Source organism: Bombus terrestris, chromosome 3, assembly GCF_910591885.1.
Source record: "Bombus terrestris chromosome 3, iyBomTerr1.2, whole genome shotgun sequence".
Taxonomy (NCBI): Eukaryota; Metazoa; Arthropoda; class Insecta; order Hymenoptera; family Apidae; genus Bombus; species Bombus terrestris.
Genome location: NC_063271.1, coordinates 18,066,864 through 18,079,385, shown reverse-complemented (window position 1 = coordinate 18,079,385; position 12,522 = coordinate 18,066,864). Strand labels below are relative to the sequence as shown.

Genomic DNA, 12,522 nt, shown 5'->3' with positions numbered 1-12,522 from the left:
TGATTTCTTAGATAATAAAGCATTGGAATAGTCAGAAGATAGACTTACAGAATAATAGGATCGGTATTACGAAAATGATCTATATCCTGACTGTATGAAACTTTGAATTTCACTTAATTTCGTCCCAATAAATAGATTTTAGGTAAATGAAGCTTTATTATATTACTTCTTCTGAAATACAATCTAATCGTTATAACGAAACATGAATATTCTGCTGTTCGGAAAATCTCCTATACATATAAATAGTCATAATTTCCTGTTAATTCAAACAACAGAGGCTGTACCGTAGCATGAAGAAAACTCCGACCGCTTGCCAAATTAAATAAACTATGTTTACGTTACCTTGGACGGTGGTAGCCATTGCTACGTGTTCTCGACAGGTCCATGTTTCGTTTCAGGTACAAAGGTGTGAATCCGTTGGTGAGACCACCAGAACCAAACTCCTCTTCCTTTTGACAAGTGTCCAGACTTTCGAAGCTACGGTAAGGTCTAATTCTGGAAAAGTGATCTACGATGTTTCCAAAACCGTTTGGTAAAACCTTGTCATAGTCCTGCTCGAGGCTGTCTGGCGACGTGTTCTCAGGATGAGAGGCGTTTGATCGATTAGGATATTCCAGCGAATCGAAGCTGTAACTGGACGGCGACAGTGTGGCACAGGTCCTTTCTAAGGATTCGAATTGCAATAGAGAGCTAGACCTTGAGGAGGCGGACGACCTCGATGACCTCGGTGATGGTGGGTAATCGTCGAAGGTAGCCTGATGTTCTCGATCGCTGTTACCATTGTGTTTTCGACGTCTCTTCTTCGGAACCACGGAATTGCATTCGCTTCCGCTGCCATCCAGCCTCTCGTCTTCCGAGAAATCAGCAACAAACACGAAACGGTCAACGACATAACGAGGGAAAAGGTGTAGTGTACCCGCGATGCGTGTATCTAATAATCAAATCGCTTCGATATCGAGAAAATAAAAGCGAGACAATGGTCTGATCTGACTCTACTTTTCGACATTCGAGCGACTATTTTTGGAAAGATCCAATTTGCATTCGTGTTTTGCAAAATGTTTCGATGACAGTGAAATGGAATTAATGAAGTTATTTTTTTACCAAGAGTAGCTAGTAAAAAATAAAATTTACTACTGTCACTTGTTAAAAAAAAGAAACGAGCTTCAGAGACTAGATTTATAAAATCAGAACAAACAGAACTGTACTGTATTTAAAAAATTACTGCATTAAAAAATTGAATTTGTAAAAATGTTAATTTGTTAAACATACAGAACAGAGAAGTATGGCAAACGCAACCTTGTAGATACACATTTCAAGCTGCTATTTGCGTTTTCACTCGAGACAATATGCCCTGAGTTCTATCCTACATACAAAAGTCCGTGGCATAATTACGTTTAATTGCGTGTGCTTATTAACGATCGTAAAAACCGCAAAGACATGCGTAATTAAATCTGACGTCTTTTGAAGTCACATTATATCTATTTTAAGTTCTTTCTTTAATTCGCTACGTTGTTTCGTTCAAACTTCGTTCAAACTAGATAAGGTACTTAAATTTTAATCGCATCGATTCAGCTAATTTAACTTCAAGTTTGTGTTCATACAACTCAAGTTATCTCACTTAAAGTCGTTTAAACTTAACTAACCGGACTCCCGATGTTTACATAAAACAGTTAAAAAGTTCACAGTGTAAACGACCTTCATCAAATTTTTTAATTCTTCGCATGATGGTTCGAGCTAAGTAAATTATAGGTTCATATTGATAAAAATGGCTTAAAGTTGCTTGAATTCAAATGACTCGACTAATCTGAACAAAGCTTAAGTTTTGATTTCCCTCTGCCGATAAAATCAAATTTCTCGATTAATCGAGCAATACGCCGTCGACGTTGTAGCTAATTGATCTCCAGTGCAAAAGCCATGACGATGGTGATAAAAATGCAAATTCAGAGCATTAAGGGAACGATCGCCGGCGATAGTGTCGCGATCGAATGGATCGCGTCGTGAAACGTGTCGTTTACCGATTAACGAGCCGTTATCGAAGCCCCGTGTCGTCGATCACGTGTCGGTAGACGGTCACGAAGTCGACAACCGGTGACCGTGTAAACGTTGCTTCCGGTTGAACGAACTACGACTTCCTGGCTGCGACACAGGACTGTCCGCCGATGCAGCATGTAAAAGCGACACGAACGCGACGATTGGCCGCCTCCTCTCGTCGAAGACCTACTTCCGTGACTTGACTTTATAAACCAGACCGCAAACCAGAGAATTCTCAGACTACCATCCTTCTTATCGTATTTCTAATCGCCAATAATAACCGACAATAATCACCGATTATGTGGAGGAAAATGATCTATTATCGTTTGTTAACCATATTTCATCGATTAAAATTTTTGTACCGAAATAACACCAACGGTACTAGTACAGTTAGTTTCATAAGATTTGACAAGTATGAATGTCAATTTTGATTTTTTCAATACCTTTCGTAAAAAATCGATTGCTTTGAAAGTATTGCTTACAATTACTGACGCTTAAATATCGACCAAAATATCCCTGATACCCGACAAACTTCTCTACACAAGTGACTGCAGAATAGCCTAAGCAACGGAGATTGCAGTGATCCTCAAACTCAAGACAGATGCCTGATCGTTTATCTCGTAGAGGTCATAAAGAAGAAATCTGTGACATTTGATGTCGTAAATGATCTTTATTTTATAAAAAATTATTGATTACGAAAATATGAAAATGCTAAGTCGAATTATGAACAGCTTATATAAAACTAGTTTAATAGCAAATATAAATAAAAGAAATATGTTGATTGTGATTCCAGCAGCGAATTATTAATAACGAATGTAGACGATATTTTAAAAAATTAGAAAATTTACTATTAATATAACGTAGTAAATTCATGCAAATGTTGATAAATTCTAATTTAGTTTGGAGTATTGTGTACGAATATTTCCAGGAATCTAAGAAGACAAACGCTACGAGTCGCTTTTGCACGTGTATTTCGGTATCTGATCGAATCTCATCTCGTCAGCGTCAGTCGGCTTGGAATTCTTTACAGGTCGTACTGTAGCAATTGAATTTACTCTACGACGCATTGTCCTATCGGTTTATTTTTGCATGATTGCATGCACGTGGAATTCAACGACTAGTTCATGGTAATCCTATATGAATCACATTGAAGGTGATCTAATATTAGATGGAGCGGAAGAGAATCATGCGTAGAATTGTAGACATCAACTGATCTTACTATCAAATAGAAAAAGAGCTCTATTTGTAATAATGGTATAATAAATACATTTATCATAATTTTTGTTCAAGCCTGAGACGCTGGCAAAAATGAGAAATGAGAAATTCACCAGTATTTATATTAAAAAATTCTGTGATATATGTATTGAAAATAAAAATTTTCTATTATAAAAAACAATAACAAAGTACATATACAATAAATATGTATATCGGTGGCATCAAAATATTAATGTTTTATTTTAAATCCACATTTACTTGCAACGATACTGCGTAAATACGTATACATATACAACATTAATTAGTAAAAACGATTAATAGTTTCACAACGAACATTTCTATGAACCTTTCAGCTTCTAATAATACACTTAACGGTGCTGGTGTGAGGACAATAGCGGAGACGTTGTAAATGAACGTTGTAAATGGACGTTGTAAATGGACGTTGTAAATGAACGTTGTAATGTAGACCATTAATTGTTTGAAATGCAATTACCCAATTACATGTAAAGATACACGAATCAAAATCGAACGTTCATGTTTCTTTTATGCTGAGTGCGATTCATTGTAAAATAATTTGTAACAAGATTCGACCGATGATTCTCCATCGATTGGACGTGGATGAAAAATCGTTTCAAATTTAACGAACGACCGCTGTTGCAAGAAATTACATGACGCCTGAGGAATGACAACCGGGCGTACCGATACGTTGCAACAGTCGTATAGCCGAAGGAATCCGCTAGGAGAATAATCTTAAATCGAGTTCGAAGAACGATAAAACGTGTTTAATAACAGGCAACATCTGAAGGGTAAGGGGTAATATAAGAAATGCCACAAGACAACCATATCGAGGAAATCATTTTTAAGTTGGCAACTACTGCAGAAAACATGTGGCAACGTATTAAAAGATCCTTGCGAGAATACTTTATGCCTGTATTAATACATACTAATTTTTATTAATTCAATTGTAGTATTTCTTTGTTCGATATCAAGAGTCTAAAACTTACAAATAAGTCTCTTATATCTTGTATCATTTCAATCACGCAGTTTATCTTTACATCTTTTTGTAATCTTTTTTTCGCATTTTTACTTTTAGATAGTCGGATTAATTATCTCATCTTATCTTAATTATCTCAATTATTGTAATTAGCAGTAGTTGTTGTTGTATCAATAACGTTATACCATAATTAGGATTATATCATTAGATTCGTGCTAAATTGTATTCTATTGCTATATTATAGGTAAATTGGCGTGTAATTTCTAATTATAGTATTAGCTCTTCAAGAAGTCAAGTCTTTCAACCATAAAAATTAGTAAGGGGCAACAAAAATATTAATTTGCATTAACAATGATGTTTTGAAATGCAACATTTCTCACAAAATATTTTAATCTAATTTAATTAAAATTAGAAATTGCAAAAATTAAATTTGCGGAAATTGTTAGCCGTATTTACCACCATATATTAGTGAATCAAAAAATTGTTATAAAACAGAGAATACTATCCAAAAGAAAAAAATGTTTACTTCTTCAAAAATATAACTTAATACTTTATACGATAATATTTAAAATATAACTTGTCCAAAACAAAAATGTAATACAATAATCTTGTAACATATTAATTCGTTCTCTCTTATGTCGGAGCCATGTTTTCAGAGCACCGTGTTGAAAGAGATTTGAGTGTATTTACGTCAGCAGCATTATTTACAATTAAAATGATGCAACGTATGCATCGATAGTACTGAAGGTGTAATAATTAGAATATTGAAAATTTAACTAACTTAATAAGCAAATTTTTCCGTCAATACCAATTACTAATATTATTATTACTTCAATGATATAAAATTAATAATTCTCGAAATTTTGTTTCTTCTGTCATCTATCATATGTACAAATTAAAGAATTAATTTCTGCAAGGAAGAAAAAGGATAAAAATAAATATTATACCTTTCTTATAACAGCAATAAACTGTATATGTAATATTTTCTGTAATCTAAACTGAAATCTATTTATACAATATTTGTTTCACAGGAAATATGAAACAAATGCATTTATGATAAATGTTCGCAATTAGATATACAGGAAAAAATGGGTCATGAGATATAACTGTCTTTGAATCAGTTACGAACGGTACGGTTTCATTCTCCAAGAATCAATGAATTGTAGGCTCAAACTGAAAAGAGAAAGTGAACTTCCGGAGAACAATGTTTACCAACTCGAGTACCGAGTAACGAGAGAATGAGATTTCACAAAATACATACTTATATATGCCGTATACTCCGAAACAAAAAACATACTTTCATTTATTTTTAATAGTATATGTTTTAAAACATTCAGCGATACAATGCTATACCTAAAGAAAGAAAAATCAATGAAAAGACATTCCTTCGCCTATCGCCACTAAGTTCCATTTCTTCGTTAATTTTCCAAATCTATACTTGCCTGTACTCTTTTTAAACCTCTTCTCTTCAGAGAAGAAAAATATACTGTTCCGATAACCGAACAATACTATTTATTCTGAGACTAATAAATCTTATTTTTAACAAGTTAAAGTTCAATTTCGACGCTCAAGTAAATGATCTGAACAACAATGTCTACCAATATATTCAATTCTACGCAACTAAGTAACAATTGTTCGATGAACAATAAGTCAGTCAATTGCTATCATTTAATAAATCAAGTCAATAACTTCCGCTGTGGTCTAACTGTATAACATAACGAACAACAACGTGACGTACACGATAATTAGTTATTAAAAATAGCTGCATTCGGATTGCATAAATCATCGAACTTGACAATTAATTGTTGAATGCATTCCTTATAATATAACAAAATACACAACTAAAAGCAAAAATTATAAACAGAAGGAAAACAAAATGCTTCTATTAAAAAATGATGTAAAATGGATCGTTTTATTAGAATTCTACTGCAAAATTTCTTCATTAAGAGGTAACGAGACAAATGATATACAGTCGCCATGTTTAGACTAGTTGCCAAATTGATATTCGACGATGTAATCCAACAATTCTGGTATTTTTAGACTTATCGTTAGACAATACATGGCAAACACATCAGTCAGAGAAATATATTATATTTAACACATCGTGTTTTATTTCTTACCAGCCAATCTCTGCTTCGCCCGTATATGTATCACGCTTTCGGTTTCAGAGTCTGAGCCCACCCAATATGTAGTTCCACTTCGATCGGAATCGCTTTGTAGATCGTCGGATGTTTCCTCTAGAATAGTTTCTAGAAAGTCCACTTGCTGCACTAGCACTGTGTCTAGAAATCAAAGTAACGTACGTTTCAATAACAAAAATATGATTTTAATTAGCTTAGCAGAATAAAAGACAAACATGACAATAGAAATGAAAATACCTTCAATAAAGCTACTAAAGGCAAGAAGCAGTGAACTATATACAATGTACAATGTACGCAAATATTCGTTGATAAACTATGAATTTTAAAATCGTAACTATGAGAATGTAAAATTCATTTTTAATGGAGATGTTACTATGACAATTAGTATATTAATGAGGTCCAACAATTCTATTACAGATTTAAGATCTCAAATGCTGCATAAAAAATGAAAAATTCGCTTTTTTACATTGAAAATCAGGTATCTTTAATTGTGATATAATTCATGTACCTTATTATTATTCTTATAACATACTTGAACATAAATTTATCGATTAATACAAATGCATCCTGTCTGTCTGATTCTCTCCCTTTCTCTCCCTCGTAATCTCTGAAATTTAAGTGACATGTATCCAATTTCTCACAGTTTCTAATGCATCCAGGTTAATCACTTTTTAATCAATACTAACGATCTGTATTTGAATAATACGTAGTTACATATTTTTATGAAATATTGTCATACAGTCTACGTATATTTGTCTATGTATATAGAATAGAACGTGTCTTATGACGGTTTCTATTAAACTTTTCCGCAAAGTCGTTTTCTACTTGTGAGATTTTTTATCGCAACTAACATTGTGAATTCGAATTATTATCAAAGAGCTAAAAATGGTAACCATGAATGTTCTCAAACAATCAACTGCTTAGATAGAAAATGACATGGACTTCATCAAATCAAAAAAATTCATTGTCGTACAAAAATTTTACGGGTACAGAGTCAAATGATTGCCTTTTTCTATAAAATCTTGTACCAACCATGTTCGTCCTCACATTTGCATATCTGCTGCATTTCGTTCTACGATGTCCAAATTACATGAAAGATAAGGCAACTTACTCTTTGTATATGTTCATTAGATTCTACAATATTTTTCAAGTTATGTCAAATAGATTGTTCTTCTTCACAGATTATTCTTCTTTAGCTATGCTATATCAAATTTCAACATTTTTCATTTTGCACGGATTAAAGGTGAAATGAAATATACTCGATAATCGAAACAAACATGATATCCTATTTTAATTTATGTGTATCGTATGTAATTAGTGAGTTATAACTAAATTGTTTATGTATTTACGGGAAATTTAATCCTTAACTTGCTACTGTAGTGTCCTGGGCTATTATTTTATATTCTATAATATTTATATTATATTATATATTATAAGATAATTATATTATAAGAAATAATTTTTTGTTTCAGAGGAACACCATAGCATGGTGTATATTGTGTTTGCAATTTATTGATTGCATCGGAATAGTTGTATTCGTGTTCGGCAAGAAGCAACGCGAAATTTCGTCCTTGCACTTGTACCATAATATTTTGACAATGTGAATAATTCGGTTTATTATGAACTATTACATGCCTGGGTCGCTTATAACATTCTCGTTATTCGATGATTTCATCTTTTGAATTCTTACAAATATTCTTAAACTCAACGAAGCCGCTAATCGCTACCACACAGATTATAAATAACAAACTAATGAAAGTCCTATTATTTTAGAAAATTAGGCAGATATTAAACTTTGTTATACATGCTTTGGTATAAGTAAAATTTAATTCTAAATACGAATATAAATAAATTTCTAAATTAAAAAGCAATATTTGGAATTGACATAGTTCAATTAATTTTATTCTTCTACGATATTTATATATAGATAAATGAAGTCATATCGTGAAATAACAGAATTTTTTACTATATCATGCAACTCTGTTTGTTTACCACTTTTTGTTTTTTAACCATTGTTTAGAAGTAGCTAACATATTAGTCAACTTTTCCTTATATCATAAACAAAATTAAATGACAAAAAACAAAAAGATCTGATAATTATGAAATAATGTACGAAACATTCGTGCATTGAAATACAAATAATATTTATGGATATATGCAATGATATGATTAAAATTATTTAGTTATAAGCAGTCAATATTATTTAAGCAATTAAAATGATTAATTGAACATTATATAAATACAAAATACGTAAATGCAACATATTTATACATATATTATGTTGAATGTTATATGTACTTAATAAATAGTACACACGCGCTATTAATTTATATAGATAATATTATGTACAATGTACATATAGGAGAGAGTCGTGCGGTACCGACCGGATTACAGTACTGACTAATATTAGTTCCGACTGTTTTTCACCAGACATTAATAATTACTTTCATTTGAATAAATAAATAAATATAACAATCCTATGTAACATAGTTTGGAAACAAAAACCTAAGCCATTGATTTTTCTTTCATATGAAAATTGGAAATGATTATCGAAAATGAGTTCGGCTGGATTATGGAATAAAAATGCGGCTGCCTTGAGGCATTCGCCCGTCTATCACAGAATGAAGTGTAATCGTAAATAAATAACGTAAATTGAACTAAAAATTTTTGCCAGTATCTCAGAAACTAAAGCTGAGTGACGGTAACACGTACAGGGAAAAGTTGTTCACAATATTGACTTTGAATTGAAATATTGACCGCTTTGTAAATAATTACCTGACATTTGAATAAAAGTGTGTATGGTAAATCTGAATGTCCTTTTTTTACATTATTGATCATTTAGATGGAAAACCTACAAATTAAATAATTGGTCGTTACCGGACAATAATTTTTCATTTCTCATAAATTATACTTTTTCTCTTGCAAATTATCAATCCTTATTATTGAATTTCACAAAATTAATTTTCCTCCTTTTATGAAGTTCCATTTGTACTACAAACTCATTTTTTAAATTTCGTACTACTTGTACCGACTCTAGCCCAAGATACAGTGCAAGATACAAAAAGATTTAGTGCAGTCGATATTACACAATATTATTGCCCTATACTGTATGTGCTGTATGTATGTACTGTACATAGATTAATCCGATCAATTGTTAAATAACAAAGAAACGTTGTACATCGCAGATCTGATTTCAGGTAATGTTGCATTGAAGAATATTGTTTTCCTGTGATATTTTATAAATCATCCGTCCGATTTTTCCAAAGAAATGATTACGTAATCGGTAATTAATAAATAGCTTGAATCGCGGTTACGTATATATTCAATCATGCTTTAATTCAAGATTTTATGAATGCAATATTGTTTATTTGAGCTACATATATAAACCTGTTTTTCAACTTATGAAACATTTTCCTGATATAATAATTATCTCTTAAAGGAAGCATTCGAGATCTGAAGAACTGCATAATATGTGAATTGTTAATAAAATTGTTGTTTTCCAGTCTTACGTATTGCAAAATAATCTTTTCCTAGACAAGAAAATTGCTTTCTTAAAATAATGTACATATATTCGCAATTGCGACGACTAATGAAAGATATTTTATAATTAAAATGCTTCCAAAGTCTACAATTTATATTTCCACGTAAAAAATTTTCTAGTCAAAAATTTGTGTCATTCACATTAACATTTGAGACATCGTCTAAATCTAAATTCTATCATAAATTCACAAGTACAAAAAGCACACAAGATTTAGAATTACAAGATTCTACCACCATTTCTCTAACTTCTTAATTTCTATCACAAACAATAAAAAATATGGCAAATGTTATTTTTTTCCTAAATTAAATAGCCATGTAACAATAATATCATGTACCAATCTCAATTTGTGTGAATCAAACATTACACGGAAAAACAAATCTAACGCATGTCTCAATAATATTGAAAACATAATATTACATAATATTGAAAACATAATATAAAACATAATATTTTGAAAGAGAGGTTAACCTACGTGTTTCCTTTTCTTTTCTTTCCTCGCGTAAAACGAACAGATTAGACATAATGACCATTATGAGAACAAATCGTCCTACGGGAACGTGCAATTTGTCTTGCACAAGTGCAAAATGCAGAAGTACGTTGAGCTATACAACATGATGGAAAAGAGAACCACCTGTTGCAGACGCCTGTTGCCGCAGTTCGTTCCGCAGCTGGGCAACGGACGTGAATAATCCGTCGCTTTGCACAAAAATAATCGGTGATCTACCTCCTTTCGCGCGCATTACGTGTCACATCGCGTCGTTCTAATCGCACCGAATATAGAAAGAAACAACGAATGAATGAATATATGGCACTATTGTTGCACACCTTCGAGTAACCTGTGATTACGAATCAAAGAAATAACATGTGCTTTGTGTGGTAATCATTCTTAACGTGCATTTAATGTGGCAATTTTGTTTATATCGATCGTAGTTAATCGACTGGTGTGAATCTGTTGATGCTTACATAGCACCAAATAGACTGTTATATTTTGTAGAACGATGAGTACCCCATAATTAATTAGACTTAGACGTATATTTTGAAGAACATAACGATAAAAGACAAAACAAAAATGGTTAACTTTTTCCTAAAGTAGGTGAACAATTTCCCGAATGTAATAAAGAAAGAAAATAGAAGATTTTCTTAGTAAACGTTTTAGTCTAGTGATTATCATGCTTTCAAATCTTTCAAGTGATTGATAATCTTACACAATAATTTATCTTACTCCTAAATTCTACAATTTTGCAGCGCTCTATATGCGTGTATATGTTTGTTATTATTATATATATGTGTTTAATAACACTTTATATATTTTGCAAAGAATCGAGTATTTTTCTTAAGCATGAAAACTGTACGATCGACACCTAGGTAGCTGGTATTTATAGTTTTTCATTGACTCTCACACGTTAGCCCACGGTTATAGAAAGTAGCCTACATTAACTGTAGTCATTAACAGGTGATTTGTATTCAAACTCGCGCTATTTTCTATCCAATGGAAATTGCGGTAATGATACAAATCTCCGTCGATATCTAGAGCGTAGACAAATAGAGGGCTTCTGGAACTCATAATAAATAACGAGGCTTCTTGTTTAATATGATATTTACGATAGATTACAACCAGATCAATGGTATCGACAAGAACGATCTGTTAACTAACAAAGTAAAGGTACCTGTATGTAAAAGATTCTTTTAAATCTACTAATGTTCGTGGCTCGCGTGTTTGAATGGATCAATCGTTTACAATAAAAGATACTATGTTTGGTTCGGAAAGTATTGGTCGTCACTATCACTTTTACTTTATCATAGAACGGAAGGAAAATATTCTCGTTTTGTGGCTCGGAATTTATGCGAACAAGCTAATGTTAAGTTCATGCAAAACAAAAACCGAGAAATCTACATGTAATTAACCATTCACTTTTTTCAAATGCGATCTCTGTAGAAGCAAAGAGAACAGAAATATCGAAAGCACAGTAAAATTTTCAATGCGGAATTTTTAATACCTTAATTTGATTTGTATCTGAGAAAATATTATATTATACATTTTCGTTGACGTAATACTAAACAGATGGTCACAGTTCAAATTCGTATATTGTTTGAAGTTTAAGCTGTGATAGAAAGTGAAATAGCAACAGTACGAACCATTAGTCCGTAGATCCTCATGCGTAGGTTGAAAATGGGAACGATGCTGTAATTGGAAACCATAGGCCGGAAGCCACGGATTCGGTCCGTTCACCAGATCCATATCCAATGCTTCGAACGTGGTCGGTGGCTCTTCGTCGTCCTCGGCCTCGACATCGAGCTTCGTGGACGACGTGAGCGTCGTGGCCGTGGTCATTGTGGTCGTCAACGTTGTCGCATTCAGCTCCTTCGTGCTCATCTCCAACCGGTGGAGACAGAGACGTGTCCAGCTGTGTTCGGTGACTGACAGTCATTAATCGCTTCGCCGAACTGTGAACGTTCTTTCCGCGTTTCCTGGCCGACCCTCATGCTCTGCCCTCGAACCCTTCCCGCTACGAAGTCATCGTTTTCTAGAACAGTGAATACGCACTTCCATTCATACGCTTACATATTTTGACGCTTCTATTAAATAAGAAACTTGGAGA

At 32.7% G+C, this 12,522-nt stretch overlaps 1 protein-coding gene across 13 annotated transcripts in view; it reads right to left on the bottom strand.

Annotated features, from left to right (window-relative positions):
• Window positions 1–12,522, bottom strand: part of LOC110120159 — a 74,247-nt gene that overhangs the window by 54,800 nt on the left and 6,925 nt on the right. For 12 of the 13 annotated variants that reach the window (XM_020867932.2, XM_048404098.1, XM_048404100.1 and 9 more), the window contains exons 2-4: window positions 12,059–12,447; window positions 6,361–6,522; window positions 343–850 (exon numbers count right to left, since the gene is read on the bottom strand). In XM_020867932.2, the coding sequence (XP_020723591.2) occupies window positions 343–850; window positions 6,361–6,522; window positions 12,059–12,296 (908 nt within the window). In that variant the 5' untranslated portion in view covers window positions 12,297–12,447. Of the gene's footprint in view, window positions 1–342; window positions 851–6,360; window positions 6,523–12,058; window positions 12,448–12,522 lie in introns of those variants that run through there. The other variant, XM_048404103.1, reaches the window with a different exon arrangement.